The sequence below is a fragment of the Astatotilapia calliptera genome, chromosome 20 (assembly GCF_964374335.1).
Source record: "Astatotilapia calliptera chromosome 20, fAstCal68.1, whole genome shotgun sequence".
Lineage (NCBI taxonomy): Eukaryota > Metazoa > Chordata > Actinopteri > Cichliformes > Cichlidae > Astatotilapia > Astatotilapia calliptera.
Genome location: NC_137441.1, coordinates 33,073,858 through 33,096,108, shown reverse-complemented (window position 1 = coordinate 33,096,108; position 22,251 = coordinate 33,073,858). Strand labels below are relative to the sequence as shown.

At 42.6% G+C, this 22,251-nt stretch overlaps 1 protein-coding gene and 1 long non-coding RNA gene across 2 annotated transcripts; both read right to left on the bottom strand.

Annotated features, from left to right (window-relative positions):
- Positions 1–135: 135 nt before the first annotated feature.
- noc2l (NOC2-like nucleolar associated transcriptional repressor) lies at positions 136–22,237 on the bottom strand. The gene is made up of 18 exons (XM_026154754.2): positions 22,081–22,237; positions 21,548–21,667; positions 20,982–21,165; positions 20,655–20,901; positions 18,826–18,916; positions 18,626–18,704; positions 18,364–18,474; positions 18,137–18,250; positions 17,833–18,021; positions 17,375–17,514; positions 16,071–16,182; positions 13,170–13,283; positions 11,542–11,643; positions 11,170–11,313; positions 5,259–5,372; positions 4,986–5,124; positions 3,007–3,096; positions 136–402 (listed from the first exon to the last, which is right to left on the bottom strand). The coding sequence occupies exons 1-18, from the start codon at positions 22,098–22,100 to the stop codon at positions 266–268; spliced, it is 2,247 nt and encodes a 748-aa protein (XP_026010539.2). The 5' UTR covers positions 22,101–22,237; the 3' UTR covers positions 136–265.
- On the bottom strand, positions 5,848–11,159 carry LOC145423207 (uncharacterized). The gene is made up of 2 exons (XR_013904315.1): positions 6,429–11,159; positions 5,848–6,319 (listed from the first exon to the last, which is right to left on the bottom strand). It is a non-coding gene; the product is annotated as an uncharacterized LOC145423207 (long non-coding RNA).
- Positions 22,238–22,251: the final 14 nt, after the last annotated feature.

Below are 22,251 nucleotides of genomic sequence, written 5' to 3'. Positions count from 1 at the left end.
ATAGCCCGTTCTTACAAAGCCTGGGGGTGCCTACAGGTGTGCACATGTACACAAATTACTCGTTTCAGGTGCACTTGTGCATTAACATGCACATACACGCTTCAATTAGCATCTTAAAAAAATTCAAGGAGAGGATTTTTTTTTTTTTGTATCAGGCTCAGTGTTTAATAAAATTAAACTTCTCTGTACTGTACATAGACAGAAAATTAAAACAACAATAGCAAAGAGAGGAAATACTGGAAATATTGACCGCTCCTATAGACCCTCAGTCGTCATCAGACAGTTCCAGGTCTTCGATTACATCCTCCTCTCCCTCAGCCAGCTTTATCAGAGCAGAGGAGGACAGCGGCTGAGGAGTCTTGGAAGCCTTTTTATCTCCTTCCTCTTCATCATCATCATCATCTGGAATATAGACAAGAAGTACTTAAACTTCACGCTCAGCCACATCAGAAACCTCTCAGGTATCGAGTAGTTTACGTGCACACACGTTAGAGTAGAACGGCATTTTTAACAAACCTCTTCTAATCTGACACATTTCTACAATGTTGTTTACTCTCCAGGCTCGGCTAATGAGTGGCCACAGGAGTTGCTACCAGCTGTGAGACCACCATGTTAAAATGTGATGTAAACCATCTCTCAAAAGTTACACACGGATGATAAAAGCATAACTGAAAAGCATAAATTTAGAGTTGCGCTCCTTAAATTCCATTTCTGTTCATTTATACATAATAAATTCATTTAAGAGACTGAATTAATTTCTGGGGACAATTTAACTATTTCAGTGCAAATGCTTAGTCTAAATTCTAAAATCGCTCTTCCCTCCAAACCAGCAGCCGAACCCAGAGATGTTTTAGCTTAAAAGTTCAGACTGTCAAGACCCAAATCTGGCATCATGTGGCAGTTTATGCCTGAAAACCTGCTACAAAAACAATTAAATATTTATTAAAATTCAATTTTTTGTACTTGACTATATTTGCATTATCTAGAGCAGGGATATCAAACTTAAGGCCCGGGGGCCAGACGCAGCCCGACAGACTCCAATCTGGCCGCTGGACTGTTTTGGAAAATATGAAGAACATAAATTTCACAGCTTCTCTTACTGATAAAGAGCTTTTCCACGGCCACACTACACTAAAGTAATGAATTCATAGATGATATCTATTAATAAACTAACATTTGCTTTTAATGAACAAAAACTTTCCGGTCTGTCTTTCATTTGCTACAGCTGCATTTCTATATCGTGCAGAAAAACATATTGTTATAATTCTACTTCTTCTTTTGTTAATATTAGAGATGGCACGATACCACTTTTTTATTACCGATATCATAAATTTGGATATCAGCCAATGCCGATATGAATCCGATATAGTGTGTTTTTAATCAATAAAACTGTTTTTTAACCCTGGAGAAAACCAATAGAAAACCAATGGGGTCGGCTCTGACCCCATTGGTTCTCCAGGGTTAAATATCTTGCTGCATTTTGTGTAAGTTTATACTCAAGTTTAAAAAACAAAACAAACACTAAAGCTATTCTGTTATACCTGTATGCAAAAAATACACTGCACCCAAAATATTTCATAGTTCAGCGATACTGATCAATCTAATAAACTTAAACCTGCTCCATCCTCCCTATTCTAGTATTTTAAAGAGTAAGCAACCTAACCAATAGGGTTGCAATCTCCCAGCAAAAAAAAAAGAAAGAAAAGAGAACCACCCCCCACCTCATGATGCTTAATCGACGTAATCAACTTTAATTTGATGCAGTGTGAAAAAAAATGCACAGAAATCAATTATTTTTCAAGAATAATTAAATAGATTCAACGTCTTTCTTCAACAGAACTGCAGACTGCACAGATGGTACCTTCCCAAAGGAAAAAGTACTATAGCTTAGTAGGGTATAGTTTCTATATACATTAATGGACTTCTATACATTTTACATCAGATTAAAACTTTGGGTGTAAGATTCAGATATTTATTTATTAAACACTAGATATTTTAAATGAGAATAAGAAAGAAAAGTATGTCTTTGTGCCCCCTTTTCCCTGTTCATGCCCTATCGGGCCCCCCTGGCTAAACTTTGCTAGATCCGCCCCTGCACAGTTACCAGCGTCAGCTGTAGAAAAAGATCCTGGTGTAGAAAGTAATATTAAATAAATTCTAACAACAGCTGATCAAGCTTAAACGTGCTGCTGTTGTTCAGCCGCTGGTTTCCTCTTTCTGGTGCAAAGTGGGCCAAAAACAAGCAAGAGAGACGGACTCGCGACAGAAAAGCCGATCAGCTGATCATTGATCAGTTTCACGATTGAAGTAGCAACAGGAGAGGGAGGGAGAGAGAAGAGGCAGTCGGTTGTTAAGCTTAACGTGGGAATGCTTTACAAACACTCAGAGATGAACTTACACACTTGCTTTACTTCTCTCTGGGATAACTTCCTCGGAGATGAAATGCCGGTTTGGTAGCGAGGCTACAAATACTCAACCAGACCGCTGACAGGTCCCGCACGCCACAGCTGCTCTATCACGTGATGCATACTGTTCCCACGTGCTACGGTTATGAGCAGAGTTACGCCATGTCGCAAGTTTTGTGAGGTGCTTGTTTGATATTTAATGGATCGGATTTCATTTTTTATTTCTCTCCGATATCCGATCCAGTAATTTAGGTCAGTATCGGACTGATACCCATACGTAATATCGGATCGGTCCATCTCTAGTTAATATACAACCAGGATTAAATGTGCAGATAAACTTCAGGAAGCACTGTTTCACTGGGCTGGCCCACTTAAGATTAAAGTGGACTGTATGTGGCCCACAGTGTAAAACGAGTTTGACATCCCCGCTCTAGAGGCAAACAGTAATTTTAAGTTTTACCCTTGTTACCAGCCAGCCTCCATATTTCTGGCCCTGCACTGATAGAAAAGGGTAACGCAGACGCCTCTACACAGCAAATTAACCAAAACAGACAAATTAGGACCTTAAAATGTGTCAAAACTGTTAATTGTGAATACCGACCTAAGTCTTCTCCCTCATCATCGCTCAGGTCAGACAGGTCTTCAAAATCATCGTCATCCTCGTCATCTGACGCACGGCTGCTCTTCTTACCTGAGGGGAGATGGTGGAAAAACATTACAGCGCGCTGAAATTTGTCTAGTCCTACTTTCTTCAGACGTTCCTAAGTTTGCACCGGTGCATCGCTGACGTCTGACGACTTTGGAGACGTGGATATGTGGGCCAGGTATCACAGGCAGCTGGAAATGTCTATTTCCTCCTGAGATGGAACTGAGAGTCGATTACAGGCGCCGCCGCCGCTGCTGCTGCTGGTGCACAAACACCCATGACAGTTTACTACTGGCAATTTCAGACATCTTATGCTCACGGCCTAAATATAGCAAATGGAGATAGCAGGTAGGTTCCACAGCTTCCACGATAATGGCAGAGTTGGTGTGTGTGTGTGTGTTGGAGAGATGTTGGGTTTTTTTCTTTTTGAAATTTAAGGTGTGCTACTCTCAGAGTGCTCTGTGTGTGTGTGTGTGTGTGTGTGTGTGTGTGTGTGTGTGTGTGTGTGTGTGTTGTCTAGCCAAAGGGACAACTGGGGTCCACATGCTTTGAAGTTGAGGTGTGATGAGAAGCTGACGGCATAGGGGAGAGAGAAGGAAAACAGAGCTGTTTCCTTTATGACACGAGCACACGCGCACACGCACACACACATAAACAACGTCTATTAAAACATCAGGTACTTCCCATCTGAATTTAAGATCGCAAACGCGCTCTCGCCCTCTCTAACTCTTTGTTGCTCACATGGTGCTTGCAGATTTCAGTTGTACCTTTGAGGTTGCCCCCAAATGACCTGGATGACTTATTACCACCACGCACACAAAAATACACACACGCACACACACACCAATCTTAATCATCTGCCCCTTCTCGCACTCCCCCTCTTTCCGGGAGTGTGTGAGACCGCAGAGAGCTTTGGTGAGCTGCCTGAAAGCTTTTGGCTCTTCGAGACTGGACGGCGAGGCGGTGGGTGTGCATTTGTGTGCTATCATCGAGATGTGTCTGTGTGTGTGTCTGTGTGTGTGTGTCTGCGCACGTGTTGCGAGGACATGCGGGGGCAGCTGGTTGGAGTCTACAGAGCCAGAAAAAGAGAGAGAGAGGGAGAAAAAAAAAGGGAGAGAGGCCACCGCTGGCTGTTCCAGTGGGCTGGTTTGAATTAGGAACCCCCGCTGGGATCCAAGCCTGTACTTCCTGTTGGGGTGGAGGTGGGGAGGGCAGGTTCGTGAGTGTGGAGGAGCTGAGGAAGGTTGAACGAAAGAGGGGTGAGGGAGGAGTGGAGGGGATGCTTGCCGGCAGCTGCCCATCCGTTTGTGGGGACTCTCCCCACAATGAAGTCCAGATGCATTTAAAAAAAAAAAAAAACCCTGCCGCCTGCTCTGTTCCTCAGCGACCTTGCCGAGGGTTTTTTTTTCTGTTTGGAGCGTGTCCGAGTGTAAAGCTATAAAATCGAGGTTGACCTGTGGACGACCCGCAGAGGACGAGAGACAAACGGGGCGGGGGGGGGGGGGGGGGTGTTAAAGGATGAATGAGCTGACGGCGCCTTTTGGCGGAGAGAGTAAGAGAGAACCAAACTCTCTGATAAGCGAGAGATTTTCTCTTCAGTTTGATTTGGGATTTAATTTTAATTTCCACGGAAACGGCCTCTGTGGATGCTTTCATATCTCGGAGCCTTACGGCAAACTGCTCTGCAGGTGATCTGCTTCGTGTAGTCAAATCTAGGAGACGTCACACAAACGGATAACGGCAGGGAAAAAAAAAAACAAAATCACAGTGAACTGTCATCACCTCTCAAGCTTTTACACTGCTGTAACAAAATGCAGCCCCCTAGAGGCCAAGTTGGGAAATATACCATAACCTGCACCAGTCCACAAATTGCATCCTTTGCAGGGCCGGATTCAGATAAGTGGGGGAAACCAGATATGAGGGGGTTAGCTCACATTTGATTTTGAGTCCTGCATCGTCATCTTCATCGGAGTCGCTGTCAGACTGGAACAGACCCTTGAACTCCTTTTTGTCCTCGGCCTTCTTCTCTTCAATCTTCTTCCGTTTGATCTCAGGAAGGTTCAGATCCTCCATCTTTATGTGACACACACACAAAAACAAACTGCAGTGCTTGTACACATGAACATTCATGAATGAAAAACAGTAGAAGTGACTCATAATGACTGAGTAAGGCGACTACTGGCAGGTTTCTTTGGTTTGATAATTACCCTTTCCTTGCCAGAAATCTCCAGCTGGATCTCCTTCTCTCGCAGCTTCTTCCACTGGCTGTAATATTTGCTCAGGGGGGTCCCCTCCTCCTGGATTTGCTTCTCCCAAGCCGCCTGACAGAGAACAGATATTTAGATGGAGAATGCACACAGGTGTGGACAGGACAGGTATGTGTATGTGAAAGGAAATGCAAATCTCCATCCTAATAAGCATAAATACACAGGTGGGTTCTCTCCCTTTCTTTTCCAGGATCTGTTTAGACAAGCCTTTCAGCAGGTTCATATTACACCTCCACCTCCAGCTGACCGGGAGAAAGAGACAGACGAGTGTGATGAAAGTCAGAGAAAACAGACGGGTTGAAGATGCCTGAAAGAGGAGATCTTCTTCAGCCCCTAAAGGTCTTTCTGGACAATATTGATTAGGCCCAATCACATTATCTGACCGACAAATCCAATAGTGCGAACAGACCGTGGCCTCTTGTACCCGTTGGCCTAACATGTTTATCACAATTTTCAGTGCCGCTATTAAGACAGAGTGACACGTGTGCACCGGAAGACGGGACGAGAGAAAGAAAACGTTACTTCTGAATTCGGTCAGACAAACAACTAAATAATTTCAGATGAGAGAAAGACGAGCGATGGCAGAGTGTGACCAGGATGGACGCAGGGCGTCGTTAATTAGGCTAGCTCTCAGTTTGGGTGACATGTCAGCAGGGGGGCTGGTGGCCGGAGGGGGGCCGTGGCCTTTCCACAGCGACAGCAGCAGGGCTGTCCCCTCTCCTTCGCCCGCGGTGACACCTCTACGGCTGCCTCCGTGCCAGGGAGTCAATGCCATGGCGACAGCCTCCGCTGAGCACAGAGCCGTGGCGACAGGCGCTGGCACCGTGCCGCGTCGTCTGCCATACTATGTAAACAAACACACACACACACACACACACACACACACACACACACACACACACACACACACACACACACACACACACACACACACACACACACACTTTCATCAGCTAGATTACAGACGAAGACCATCCGCTTCCATTTCATCTTTAAACGCTCTTAAATATTCATCAGTTCACACCTGTTCAAAAGTACAGGTGACACAACTAAACGAACGCACACGCGCAGCAGAGGTGGTTTCAAAATTTTAAATGCGTTTTCTGTTACTTTGACGACATTTATAAAAACATCACAGTAACAAACAGACAAAATGATGCATTTCTGAGGGTGTGGACATGCAGCCACTTCCCACGAGAACATAAAAAGCACAAGTGATTTTGTTTTTCCTCCTTCGGTTATAGCAGAAGCGCTAACACACCACGAACTTGAACCATGACTTCAGCTCTGAATCTCCTTGGGTATAATTAAACGCATCCACACAGAGGCAATCTTTCCCCCGCCTGAACCCTGCCTCTGCTGACACACTGGACATTTCAGCCATAGCTTTCTAGGCTGGAGGACGTTTGTCCCATGAAGTGATCAGACGTCACTGTGAAGCTTTCCAATCATGCGAGCGCTCACTTCACCGACAGCAAACCTTGCCATACGTGTCTGCGTAGATTCTCAGTCATCCAGGTCATGGTAATCTAAGGAGCTTGAAGACGTTTCAGCTCTCATCTAGGAAGCTTCTTCAGCTCTGAATCAGAATGAAACATCTTCAAGAAACTTAAAGAATTCCAGACGCTTTTCTTTCCAAACACCAGAGTGTGCAGATGCACTTATGCGCCCAGACACACCTTCAGACGGGCAAACTCCAGATTTAGTGTTTAATGAGACGGTGAAAGAAAGAGACAGCAAATTATTTTGCATACGGAGCACTAATGCGAGAGCTTTGCAAGCCACTTTTTTTTTTGTGAAACCATGCTACATCACGATGCTACAGAGTAGTTGTAATCTGCTGTGATAATAGACTGTTAGCGTATCAATACGATTAGCCTTAAATTCTACAACAATTCCCACAATTCCTTTGTGTTTGCCGCCAGTCCATTGGTAGATGGTACGCGCAGGCGGCTCAGAGAGTTTAATGGAAATTGGAAGCGTTTTTTTCGCTGAATAAATGGAGCGATGTTTTAAACGTTTAAAAGAAAATGGAAGAAAACGAGCCATCAGGATGAAACAAACACACAACCTGCAGCAACTTAAGGAACGTCTGACAATAAAGGGAAAGTTTAGAAGTACAACAGCGAGTGGGAAAAGGACTTTCCGTGGCCGAACCATGAAGCTAAGGCGCAACTTTTTGTCAGCACTGCTCAGAAGCAGTGAAAAAGAGTAAACCAGACAATCGTTACGTCGTGGAAAACAAGATATTTAAAAGAGACGACGTTAAAAAAAAAAAGAAATACAATTTAAAAAAAAAAAAGGAAATGCTTGTTTCAAGTTGCTCTGTCCTGTTCTAACAATACTGTTCCATAAAATTATGCCATTTGCCGCAACTCTAAATTGCTCTTCAGATCAAGCATCGAATGGAGCGTGCCGAGTTCGCTGCCATTAAATGGCTGAAGGCAGGAGGAATGTTAGAGAAGTTCCCGAGCATGCAGTCTGAGGGAGAGAAAGGTACCTTTCAGGTGTCGTATCATATCAGAGAAATATTTCCTGAATACGTTCTTCAGTTACCGTACTGGTGTTTATTTTGTTGTTAATATGATTTTAAGGGCATGGAGCTGAAAGGGCAAGTTGTTACTGTGGATGTCACCTAGACATCCACCGCTTTGACACACCTGACACCTGTAATTATAGAGGTGTTGCATACAGACACATTCAAATATCACACATGTATGTCACTAAAACACACACACATATACATATACACACATACACACATGCAGTACGTATACTTGTACACCTATGTGTTATACACACTAATACTAGTTATTGTGTTTGCATTTTTACCGACAAACACGTTTGTCTGAAAAGATTTCTAGTTATTGTGTGTTCATATTACACATTACTGTCAGTGTGTTTAAGTAAAGAACTGCACTGCTTTTGGTTATTAGGGATTTTAACAAAACTAGCAAGCTTTGTAGCACCAGTACTACAAGCTAACAAAGTCAACGTTCTTTGCCCTGGACAAACTACATCTGTTAGCCCTGGACAGCCCACTATGTTGCCAGCACTGCTCTTTGTGATGCAAATTCTTTAATCTTACAGCAGATCCACCATCGTCATCGCATAGTAGTGCACTGGTGATCTACAGACGCTGCAAGCTCTAAAGAGACTGTGTCTGCATGTTCTAGAGAGATTTGTGGAACAACCAGTATTGCAGGTCGCTCTTTGTAGTGAAGTGTCTGTGGTGAACTTCAAAATCCAGTCCAAAGACACGCATGTTGAGTGAAACTGGTCGTGGATTCGAGGAAGATGGGTGATAAAGTGCTTCGGTTTATAGAAAACCCTATAAACCTAACCCTATGAAGTACTGGTGTACTTAAGTAGGATTTTCAGGTATCTGTACTTTATTTGGGTATTTATTTCTCTGGCAACTTTTTACTTTTACTTCCTACATTTTCACACAGATGCCTCTAATTTCTACTCATTATGTTTGCAAAACAGGCTCGTGACTTTAGGTTTAACGAGTCTGGGAGATTCAAACATGAAACTGATTTGAGCCTAAATGGAGGGAACAGTAACACCTACTGGTTTATCCATCAAGAGGGCTTATCACATACAAAGAGATGAAAGAGGCAAAAACATGTAATTGATTGAAGCGCTACACTTTGGGGGTAAGTTATACTTCAGTATAATAACTTTGCATGGTCCAGGGTTTGTATGAAAATACCTGGCAGTTAAGTTCAGGATAAACAGGTTAGCTTGCAGTACTGTGGTAAATGTACAGTAAAGCGCTGTGTTGGACTGGTGCACAGTGGCTGTGGTGCTCATGGCCAGTGTTAGGTTACATACAGCAGAGATGAATTTGAATTTAAGCTAATGATGCTGAGACTCGTTCATTGAATCAGAATCAGAATCAGAATACTTTATTCATCCCGAGGGAAATTCGGCCTTTACACCAACTGTATACTTTCTAGCATAAAGACAGTATAAACAGGGAGCTGTCAGTGTAAAGGATGGAAATCAAGACAGTCTATGAAGCATCTGCTTACATCTAGTTGAATTCAGTTGTAAATGTACAAAGAGCAGTAAAGCTCAGAGCAGCAGCATCAGGTCAGCTGATTATAACATGTAAACAAAGACAAATCCACTGTCTCAGTAGAAATGATTACTATAACTGATCTCAGAGTTCCCTCCATTAAAATCCTATTAAAACTCTTGAATTTTCTTTTTAGCTGTGAAGGTAAGTTCTAAAATCAAGTTTATACTCCCTACTGCTAATATAATATAGATAATATAATTTTATTATTATGTTAATACAGCATGAGGTTCAGATAGTGTTGCACAAAAACTGCTGGTAGAAATGTCCTTCAAAGATCTAATTTGTAGTTTCTTACTTACTTTTCAGAGCTTATGTTTTCACTTTTTAACCTTTACTGGATGGAGTAAAGCCACCGTCCCACTGTCTGCACAGCCAAGGACTTGCATCAGGCACCACCCTTAGTTCAAACCTTATAGCTATTGATGAGTCTATTTATAGGAAAACTATCCAGTATGAATATGGGAGATACAGTTCATTAGGTTGAAAACTGGACAGTAACTCAGTGAAGCACTACTGGTAACTGCATCTTGTGTATAACTGGCCCTTTGAGACCTCCCGGGGTCTACAACCAGAGTAAGCACAGGGTCATTCTTACCTGAGTTTAAGGTTTATATAGAGAGGTGTTCTCCATTACCAGCTTCTGCCTGTGGCATTAGATGATCTGTTGTTAGATGGCCTGCAGCACGTAGCTCAACTGGAAACTATCCCAAAGGAATATAAAAAGCTATTTTTCCCTGCAACTGGATTTCTCTGGTGCTCTTATTAGAAATACTGGAATATGATTGTTGAACATATAGTTACACGAACCAATAATTATTACCCATAAGGGCTGTAATTTATTTACAGATGACTGTAAATACTCACTGTTGTACCCCTCTCCAAACGTCCTTGATGTTAATGATTTGAAAATGTGGATCTATCGCTCCATCATACGTGCTGCTACTGATTTTCAGTCTAGTTCTTGTGTAATTTGGCCCTTTCTTTATGTTTCCCTTCCATAAGAACGGCTTTTTGACAACCAGCCCTCCACTAAGAGTGTGTGATGAGGCTTCAGGGAACCGTATGGATCAGTTAAGGAGTCAGATGCATCTCTCAAGTTCTGTGTCAGGTGTTTGCAGGATGCTTTCCCATATTTTTCCAGGACATGACTTTCAGATACTGTTTGTCCTCAACACACAGTACACCATTTCAAGGAATGCCAATTTTTTTAATCTAATAGCTCTTTGGGAATCACCTTGTTGGTGCAAAGATAGTATTTTTCAAAGTGTGTTATCTTTGGCAGTTATTTATAGATTCAACTAAAGAAATGGGAACTGTTTTTGTGACAGGTTACTAGTAACAAAGTGGCAAATGGTACGTTACATGTAGATGAGTCATGTGTAGACAGAACACTGGCTCATGCATTGAGTTACATACCTTTTCATGTCCAAAGAAACGTTTGAAAAGATATTCATAAAGTCTGGAGAACTGTTGCTCAAGACTGCTTTTAAAATGAAATAAAGTCTAGCTTGGAAGCAAAAATAACAGTAAAATGTTTTTTCCTGTTGCCCATCTTGCATTTTGTTGATGACCTTTACGTTTAACTGGCCTTGAGTAGTTTTAAAATTTAAACCTATTTAGTGCCATTTTCAACATATTATTTATTTGCCCTTATTATGTGGATCAATGGAAGAGCATTGCTCTGTATTTGCAACTCATTTCTATGTTAAAGGTTTTCAAAAGCAGAAGGGCCAAACAATCATCGCACAAACCAGACCCACTCACCACAGCGGTGGCATCGGCCACTCCAAATGTGGCCTTCTGTCTCCGTCCTGTGATGTGGCTGCTGTTTTCCTGTATCTTCTCCAACAGCTGACGCACCGGCTTAGAGTAATTGGCCACTTTGCATTCCTTCAGGAACGCTTTCAGCTGCAGGGACATGGAGGAGGTGCATGAGAAGGTAAGAACAAGCACAAAGGATGATTATTGTTTCCCCTAAAGGAAGCTGATTCAGTTCAGCAGATCCTGAATCATATATTCAGGTGAAAAACTTTGGGAATAGCATTCAGTGTCATTGTCACTTTTTTAGACAATTGCTAAGTCAAAAAAATAAATCAATTCTAGTCTGCTTTAAGATCACTTTGAAGTATGTCTCACCTGAATGATGGTGGGCAAGGCGAGCTCAGGGAACCCGATGGAGCTGGCCTGAGTGTGGAAGTAATCTAGTATCAGGTCGTACAGCTGGTCAATCATCCCGTCCTAAAACACAACAGGACAGCAACGATCATAAACAATGTTCACAATTTACAAAATGCTTATTGGTCGGGGCCAACTTAAAATAAGTCTCCAAACCAATCACATCTCGCTTAGCATGACGTCTATACCAGTGAACAGAAACAAAGTGCAACATTCACATAAGCTAAAGTTTTATTTTATATGAACTCACTAAATCACTCAAACAGTGCGAGCTGATGTGTCTGCATCACCCTGCCATTAGGAGTGATGCAGTGACTAACACTGGAGCCAATACTGAACGACTGTATTTTCACTGAAAAGCAGAAAGGAGTCTATATGAACGACAAACTGCGCAAGTCTACACTGGCAACAATAAGCAAGCAAAATGCGATTACTGGCCAGCACATTATCACAATGTTGTGCTAATCAATATACTCTGTTTGCAATGTATAGTGCTAGCACACAGATCCATCACAGCTGTGGATGTGTGTGTCCCTGGGACATGAAGTCACCTCCGGCTTATAAACAGGAGATCAAATGGTTACCATTTAGGTAATATACCAAAAAGTAACATGACTAGCCGAGATGCCGCCCCAGGAAAACCGAATGCATTGAAAATAATTACAGTGTAGCATCAACAGCTTGAAGGCTGAAGAGCAGCCAGGTTTCCACAGCAGCTGCATCTACATGTCGATACGGCAAAGACTGGGAAAGGCACTGGGTACCAGTACACTAGCTTGACCCCAGAGGCAGGATTTGGTTCTCCTCCTGGTCTTGAACCGACAATCTTTTTGCACGTAATGCTAACTTTGTTAACCGCTACACCACAGAGCCACTATGTGACGGTAATAGTGTACAAACTTTAGCACTTCATAACAGCTATATTCTCTATCAACACAGACTAAAAACAAATAGGAAACCACAGAAAAGCAACCTGAGATTACCAATTGTGTTACTCAGAGCTCCCTGTAGCCCCTAAACCTTTTAAAGTTTCAGGTCAAATGAGGACCTACTTTATACAACAACAACAACTATTATTATTGTTGTTGTTACTATTATTATTATTTAGCCTTTAGTAAAAGCTGAATACGTAAAGATGCCATCTACAGGGCTAGAAGTTAAGCTGCCTTTCTGTGAAATAAAACATCTGAAGCCTGTGTGGACTGAGAGGTGCTCTGATTCAGACCGATCTGTTTGTTCGGTCAGGTCTGCTGTGTGTTTACGAGACGGGGGTTCACGGCAGTTGCCTGGGTGACAGCGGTGAGAACAGACCTAGCGAGCGGAGTGCGGGGGATAATCCCACAGAGCTGCAATCCTCTTGGCTGCAGCACTGAGCGAGGTGACTCAGGGTCAGTCTGAGAGCTCTGACTTTCAGCGTTGTCCTCAATCCACACCCACTCTGTCACAGAGTAGCACTAAAATAACTAAGACTCCAGGAGCTGCTCCATCTCAGCACACTAAAGACAGAATCAGCAGGAACCGCTGTATACCAGCTATAAAGAAGCACCTGGTCTAACACTCTTAACACTAGCGGTCACAGTAACACTTACCTTGTAGGCTTTCTCGATTAGGTTGACCTTGTTAAGCTTCAGGATGACTGCAAAGTTGATGGGTTTCTTACTTATTCGTCCGGGTTTCTTGTTGAAATCAACTTGCTGGAAGATCTGTAAGAGGAGACAAACAGTAAACTCTGATCTACTCATACAACAGTGTAGTGCATACCATCTCAAATATAAAACATGCTCTTTTTAATCAATCTGTCAGTCTCTTTGTTTGCATTTTTTAAAAAGGATGCAGATTTTGGTATGAGTAACATCCACCTGTTTTCTCAACTATCCAATCCAGACACATCCCTTAATGAAGGAATCAATAATGCAGGTTGGGCCTACAAATGTCATAATTAACATCACTATTAATTAAACCAATTAGCTAATAAATCTGTTTTATCTGTGAGAAACCAAGTCCACAGCTACCGCTTGCATAGGACTTAAGAGGGTAAGTAGCAGCCAGGTGCTGCTAATCAAATGCACTTGAATTATTGATCATCAGCGAGTGTGAGCACCTCTCTAAAAGCAGAAGCTTTGCTGGTCCGCAGTATTTAGACGTGTGTTAACATAATCCCAAGAATAAAAGACATCAACAGTGATCTTAGAGAACCAATTGTTGCTGCCCATCAAACTGGGATGGGATCTACTGTTAAGTGAAAAACAAGACCGTTGCCAATCTTCCCAGGACTGGATGTTCCAGTAAATTCACCCCAGGATCAGACCATGCAATGCTCTGCAGGCTGTAGTTAGCATGTTAAATGTCAAAGTTAATGACAGTACAGATAGAAAAAGACTGAACAAGTGTGGTGCTTGTTGACAAGAGGGGGTGTCTTCTCTCTTAAAAGAACACGGCAGCACGGCTTAAGTTAAGCTGCATTTGAACAAACCACAAGATTTCTGGAACGATGTCCTTTGGACAGATGAGACCAAAGTGAAGATGTTTGGCTGCAACGATGCCCAGTGCCATGTATGAAAAAGGAAAATCAAATCCAGCATATCAGCTCAAACACTTCAGGTTAACTGTCATGCACGGTAGTGGAGGAGTGATGATCTGGGTTGTTTTGCAGCCACAAGACTTTGCAGTCATTGAGTCAAACATGAACCCCCACTGTGCACCAAATGCTTGAGTCAAATGTGAGACCGTCTGTCTGACAGCTGGCTGAAACTGGGTAATTTAACGGGACAATCATCCCAAGCACCGCAGGAGATCTACAGCAGAATGGCTAAAAAAGGAAAACGACGGTGTTGCAAAGGTCAAGTAAAAGTCCAGACCTCAACCAGACTGAAATGCAGTGGCAGGACCTTAAGAGAAAGTCATATAGAAAACAATTGCTTCAAGTTAAAAGTGGTTCTACAAGCAACTGAATCGTATGGTGTGCTTAGTTTTTCAAGTCCAGCGGAAACTTTATCTCCTGGCTGTAGGTTGATATTTGGAACTGCTTCTACGCGTTAATAAAAGCCGCGACCGTCTCTGTCTTGAGTAAATCCGCATTCAACTTGCTATTCTTCAAAGACAACGCAGCTAAAGAAAACATTTATTCTGCGGGATGCTGAAAGTGTTTTGACAATTATCAGTCAGCGCAGCTCATTTTAAATACTGCAGTGTTACTGAGATGACACATTTCTATCTTAGTCTGTGAAAGTACATTCTAGCCAACGTGTGGGCTATTTGTCTACAAGCTTTAGCTTTCACATCTGCCCACAGTGCGCAAGTGAATTTCTGTCTTGTATTTGTGTATCAAGCTATTTCTGACTCCCTGTATCTCTGTGTGTGTGTGTGTGTGTGTGTGTGTGTGTGTGTGTGTGTGTGTGTGTGTGGTCGTTAATGCTCGCTGTGCGCGAAGCAGAGCAACGCTCCTGGCCGGTGCTGTCTGTACAAACATAGGATGTGGTGGCGGTCTGCGGGGGAGCCAGGGGAAGTGGGAAGGCATGGGCCAACCCTGGTGCACTCTCTCTCTCTCTCTCTCTCACACACACACACACGCATGCACACAGCTACACAAGCAGGAAGCTCCAAATCATACACCCCCCTCGGAGATACGAGAACACACACACAGGCACAGACACACAGGAGGAAGGGGCTGCTTTTGCTGTTCTAATTAAAACAGTAGCAGCGTACCTCAGCCTGACTTTAACAAGGGGAACAGTAAAGGAGAAAAAACACAGGAAGCATTGTGCGTCACAAATAAACACAGCTTGCTGTTGGGGGTTAGATGGAGCGAGGGAGGCGGGGGTCGGAGTGTATCTGTGTGTATGACGGGGAGAGAAGTGGGGAGTGGGCCATAGGCAGAGAGGATGTGGTCTGCACAGCATGTTAGGACCAGAGTGTAAACCACAACCTTGTCTTTATCGCTTCGGTCAAACTGCTGCATGCACACAAACACATACAGACAGACGTGCGCTGACCACTCCCAGCGGGCCGAGCCAGTCGCCAGCACATGTCTCTCCTCCAGCAAACCACAACAAAGCCGCACAGCGTGCATAAAAACTTGCGCACAAAGGCACACTACGCGGTCACGTGACTAGCACCTGATCCAGAGAAGATGTTGTCAGTTGGTGACCCGTGATTGGTCTGATAACAAAGGTGTCTCTCACAGCTCTACCCTTTGAATGTTTCCTCCTAAGCTTCTACAGTTGTGGCCGTTGAGACCAAAGTGCATTTCGTATGCCACTGATGTTTTTCCGCAGCAAACCACCGACGGAACATTTCATCACATCTACCTTTTCATTGTTTCCATTTCACCAAAGTCAGCCAACGGGCTGTTTATTGTAGATTATCTCAAACTATCTGAGGGCCTCAAGTTGTGTGTCGGTGCGAGAGACTCGGGCCACTGGAAACCTGACCCCTCACTGATACGCTGTTAGCTCTGCACGCTGGTTACTTGAGATGACGTGAAGCCTTACCTCCAAGAGGAAAGGCAGAACGGGCACAAACGTGTTGGTGCTGCCAGACAGCAGAGTGAGCGCTCTGCAACAGTGCATCCTCAGAGGGTAATATCTCGCTGTGGGAACCAGTCTGAAAGAGAAAATAGTGATCAATGTCTCCACCTGCTGTTGGCAACGTGTACAAAAAATAAATAAAAATAATTCTCTTCCAAGATTATAAAAGCAACAGTTTTAAAAAATTTTGGGTGAAAGAACCACAATACATTTTTAAAAAATGCAGATTGCAGGAGTACAAACAACGGTTCATCTCATTAGGTAAACCTGTTCATGTTTCTTAATGCAAAGAGCTAATCAGCCAACCCAAAGGCATACACGGTGCCTTCTGACAGAGTATTTCAGAAACTGTTAATCTACTGCGATTTTCCTGTGCAATCATTCTAAGGTTTACAGGGAACATTCCCAAAAAGAGAAAATATCCTACGCGAGGCAGATCTTTGGGCAGAAATCACTTGCTACTTTTAAGGATCAGAGGAGCTTGGATGCTTTAAGGAAGACAACAGTAAGTCAAATCACAGTAAGTCATTATAGCCAAGGTATGCAGAAGAGCATCTCTGAAGACCACTCCCATCCCAACAGGAAGCTGAGGCTACAATTCACACAGACTGACAAATTTTTTTAAAATGTTCCCTGGTCCAAGGAGTCTCAGTTTCTGCTGCAACATTCAGATGTTAAGGTCAGAACTACATGAAAGCTTGGATCCATCCTGCCTTCAATCAAATTTCCTCGGCTCACTTTGGGACCCTCAGTACCAACTGAGCATCATTTAAACGCTACTTCTACTTGAATACTGAATCACGTCCATCTCAGACTGCACCCATCTTCTGATGGCTGCTTCCAGCAGGATAACGCACCATGTCACAAAGCTCAAATCTCAAACTGGTTCCTTGAACATGACGATGTACTCAAACATTCATCAGATCTCAATCCATCACAGCATCTTTGGGATGTGGTGGAACGAGAAAGTGACATCATGGATTTACACCCAACAAATTGGCAACAACTGTGTGATGTCATCATGTCAATATGGACCAAAGCAGGAATGTTTCCAGCAGCTTGTTGAATTTATGCCACAACGAATTAAGCTAGTTCTAAAAGCAAATGGAGGTGCTAGCGAGGTGTAACATAAGTGTATGATATAATATAAGTGGCTGTTTAGTGTGTATTTGAAGCCAAGTCGTGGCTTTATTTATACATCAGACTCTGGGGTTGAGTTTTTAATCTTTTAAAAGCTTTTTTTCCCTAACATATTTATGTATACTTACTTCATGGTGCCAATTATGACTTGGCAGAGTGGATAGATCAGAGGCTGCAGTACCTCACTGGGGTGGAGTGTGCTCAGGACCCAACACCACAGGAACAGACAGTGAATATACTGCCAGTTATAAACTGATTGATACGTTTCCTATTAAAGAAAAAAAAGGGGTCAAATGTGAATGAGGGTGAGCATCTATATAGCAGAGAATAGCTCTGTGTCACTGCGCGTGGTTGCTCAGTCAGTATATAGCTTTAAATTACTTTTGTAAACTGGACTAAGCTCCAATCATACATCCCCGTTTTTGCGCATGAGCATTTCAAAAGCAAATATATATTTGAATTTTATATAATTACAAAAACCAATCCTTAAATTGAAGCCCTAAATGACTCAAGGCAGATGTATACTTGTCAGTCTCTATAAATATTGTTTTATGTGAGCACAAACAGCAAAAAGAAGCCAAACAACCTTCTTCTTCATGGTCATGGCGTTTCTGAGGTGAATGGCCAGCTGTCGGATATAGATGAAGGCGTGCTGGTAAGTGACCTGCGTGTCCAGGGCATACATCTCTGTCAGAGTTCTCTGCATGAAGTTGATCATGGGCAGCACGTTGGGAGATGTGAACTTGCAGTTTTGTACATAAGAAATGTACATTTGCTGCAAAGAGGAAGACGGTTATTCTTAAGAAGCCCAGGCTGGATTTGCTTTTCCCCCCCTTTTGCCTCAGTAAAGATCCAGGTTTGTTGTGAACACCTCAATTCCTGCAGCTCACCTTAAGAATCGGGTTGAGGTACGTTTCCTGTTTCTGGCGGCAGATTTTATTGAGGGCCAGGAAGGCAAGAACCCGACTCGTCTCTTCCCCCGTGCTCCACTGCTTCATTAGTTGCTGGAGTCAGAAACAGGAAAAGGAAACAAAAACAGAGACACATTAAGACATCATTTGTCAATAAATACTGACATATTTTACTCCGTGTCATCAAGCTAAGGTGGAGGTCTCACCTTAATCAGGTGGCGACACTGTTTGGGTAGACACAAGTAATACGGTACGAGCTGGTTGGTGTGCTTCAGGACCGCGCAGATGACCGTAGCCTCCGTTAGGCTGGATAACAGCTGCAGTTGGGAAACAAGAAATAATTTTAAAGCAAATATTCACAAAAATGAATCCCTGTATTCTGTATTTCATGTATCTGCCTCACAGGAACACACAGGCCTGAAATCTAAGTGGTGAAAAACAAAGAGACACATGAAGTAAAGAGCAAACCTGAACCACTCCACTGAGATACATCTTTATGTCCATCTGATTCTTCTGCCATCTTGGACTAGACGAAGGAAGCACTGACCTGCGAACAAACCGCAAGACAAACAAAGAAATGAGTGAACAGGTTCTCTTTTCCCTCTTCTCAGCTACACCGAGACAATCGATGAGAAATGAGACGAGTGTGAATATTGTGGATTTTGTACTTTTTTTGGTCTTTATCTGGCTTCAGGTTAAGCATCCTCTGCAGAGCTCCGTGGATATCTTTGATGCAGAACAGGACCAAAGCATTGAACACTGCAGACAGAAAAAGAACATCATGCATGCTTAAGTGTTGTATCTTTCATAAATAGCACAAGGACTGAATATTAATGTGCTTATGTCATCACAATAATACAATTCTAGAAACAATCGATCTTTAAAGGAAAGCTTGAAGAACTGCCAGAGGACTTTTTGTAACTGATAAACTGTGTTTTCAATTTCTTCTCTGTGACAGAGATCGGCATGTTTGTCTCTAAATAAGCTGCGCTTCTTTTATTCTTCGCTTCTTTTTATTTATATAATGTAGCTTGTTTATCCTAGCTCATTTTTGATGTTTGTGAATCTTATGAGCTTCTTACGGAGTGCTTAAAACGTTAAAATAAACATTAAATCTGCACTGTAGATACATCGTAACAGAAACCCTCTGAAACACTACAATGTAACCTGATGTGCAAATGTAACTACATTTTGCAGTTACATTTGTAACTACAAATATAACCGCTACTGTGATTGGCCTGTTCGATACTCTCAATTCCTCCTGTGCATTTACCTTTTTTTTAATTTTTTTTATTTGTTGACTACACTTTTTTTAATTTATCAGTCAGAGAATAAAAATGACCACCTCAACATGAGGACTCAGAGATGTCAGCAAATTTCTAACTGCAGCTTCCCAGAAGTATCAGAACGGAGATGAACGAATGTTCAAAAAAGTGAAAAACAAAAGCCCCCCCACAAAAAAACAAAAAAACCCCAAAACAAAACAAAAAATAAAACCCCACCTGACAACAATAACAACAAGTCCAAGCATTTTATATATTTCTATCGTGGCTGGCACTGCATAAACAACCGTAGGGACACGACTACAAGCTAATTAATGAGTAAAATATCACACAAAAGCATGAACGCTTCCAACAGCATGTGACAAGTCATTAAGGACTGACAACAAATTATGGTTAAATTATTAAATTCGCTAGGTATTCCCTTACTGGTTGGTGATTGGTTGCCGGTTGCTAGCAGATCACAGCAGTCGACAGCAGTTTGTATGGAAGATGCTGAACTGTCTCCACTGCATCACCGTATACCTCTTTTAAAAGAGGTCCTTTAGCCATTTTCATCATCCAGATGGGGCGACTCGTTTTCCAGTCGCCCCATCTATTGTCTATAGGGTCGTGATAGCAGTGGGTCCAAATGTCCCGTGGACGTTACACCGATGGTATACCTGCTGCTCGGTGTATGGCTTTTTAATCAGACTTGAGGACCACTGTGTTTCCTTGTTGCCTGGTTTCAAAACTGGCTGGATTTTCATGAAGGAGATGCTCTCATGACCAATGACTAGCCAACCAGTGGGATGCAGTCTGTTGTCGTCACATTTTCAGATCGCTTGAAACCCCGGCCGAGTAGATACTACAAAAGTACGTGGTACCAGGTACTACCACATAATGAAAAACCCCAAAAACCAAGTCGATCTGATCCGAAGAGGTGCTAATGGAAAAGGGCTATTTAAGACCAACTACTCACCAACCAGTCACAGAATTAAAACTTTCACATAGCAATCAATGGTTGCCAGGGGTCACAGACCCCCCTCTCTAGGACTGCATAAATAGTGCTTTCAACAATCACTTGCTTACCGGTTGGAGAACACACATTTTTCCTTTGTGACTGTTGGATGGTAAATGGTTGCTGACAGGCCTCTAGGCCTGTGTGACTGGTGTTTTAATTTCAAATTAAACTGTTATATACCCATATATACATGAATACAGATATGAGGACCCACCTGAGCTGTCAGCTACTTTGTAGCGGCACTGACCGCCCTCTTCACCCTTCGTTGTGGCGACAGCAGCCTTGAAGGCCTGCGTGACTTCTCTGAAGAGATGAGCTGTGGGTTCTTTCTTCATGGCCACTTTCCAGTCGTCTATCATTTTGTCTGTGACTTTGATAGTATCTGCTCCCTTCTTGGCTTTCTTTGAACTTTTTGCTGCATATTCATCGTCATCATCTTCTTCATCCCCAGAACTGGCCTCCTACAAACATGTAAAAAGGCAGCATGAGGATCTCCTAATTTCCAAAAGAACTCACACCAGAAAGTAAGTAGCCCTCTTACCTCCAGTTTAGATGGTAGTTTGTGGTACCCTCTCTCGTCTTCATCGTCTGAGCTGTCGGTGTCGTCAAAATTTAAAAGTGCCTGGTCGTTTTCCTGCAGAAACTTGTAGAACTCGGGATCTTTGCTCTTTAACCTGGACAGCTGCTCCTTGTGCTGAGAGGCCTTACCTTTAGACTTTTGATCTCTACAAATACAGAGTATGTACAAAACGAGTTACAGAACTTTGAGACATTTTCTGCATTTGCACTTTTCTAACAGTACATCATACAGAAAAGAATAATCAGGCCCCCTGGAAATTACGCCCCTGCCAAAGCATCTCAGTCGGGTTAGGACTTTGACTTTGATTAGGCCAGGCAGCACATATAGCAGAATAGTACCATAGCTAAAGGGGTGTGAAGTCAGTTGGTGAGTCTGAAAAGTAAATGGATATGACCCCAATTGAACAGAATACAATATCCAAATATTTTACACTGGAAAATGCTGCACGTGTGTATACCCGTATCAGAGCGTGCCCACATTTAAGATTATGTTTCACCCCCTAAAGGTCTCTAAATATAAGGACTCACTTCTTAGGGCTTGGAGAGTTCTGATCTGTCTTCTTCTTGAGCCCATTCTGTTTGGGAGGCTCTTCGTCCGATTCAAAGCCTGTCAGCAGGAACTCATCCACACTCAAGTCTTCTAATTTCCTACAAGAAAGAAAACAATCCATAAGAAGCAAGTCGATCAAAATGTGTGTGTGGTCTAACTGTCCTACAGTTTTTAAGTTCACGTGTAAGCATTTTTGTTGGTTAGCTGTTCACTTGTCAGTCAGATGCAAATATCTCCCTAAAACACTCAGGAACCTTGTATTATTATTATTATTATTATTATCATTATTATTATTAATATTTTCATGAAGCGAAACCACACTTAGAATACAGCAGTCGTATTCGAGTTAGCATGACGACTTTATGCTAGCACTTTAGTTACTAACATACAGTCGTAAAGAGTTAGAATGACTTTCACGACTAACTGGCCAGACTTTAACTTTCAACATCAACATAAAATACTGGGTAAATCTCATTGTATTCATAGCATAATAAAGAAAATATTAACAAACCTTTTCTGTTTCGCTGCCATGCTGGATCTAAAAAACGTGACGCCAAACCGCAATACCCACAATCCTCTGGTGCAAAGCGATGGAATTGGTTTTATGTTTCGCGGATACTGATCGTATGACGGTACTTGCGTTTATAATTACACCGACTAACCGAAACATTATTATTTTTGA

Bases quoted from the DNA above. Each gene is read 5' to 3' on its own strand.
- noc2l (XM_026154754.2), bottom strand. From the start codon at position 22,100: ATGGCAGCGAAACAGAAAAG. The intron at 18,705-18,825 runs GTACAAAATCCA...GTTTGTTCGCAG, and splicing joins CCAGATAAAGACCAAAAAAA to GTCAGTGCTTCCTTCGTCTA. The intron at 5,373-11,169 runs GTGAGTGGGTCT...GTTCTCTGTCAG, and splicing joins TGGCCGATGCCACCGCTGTG to GCGGCTTGGGAGAAGCAAAT.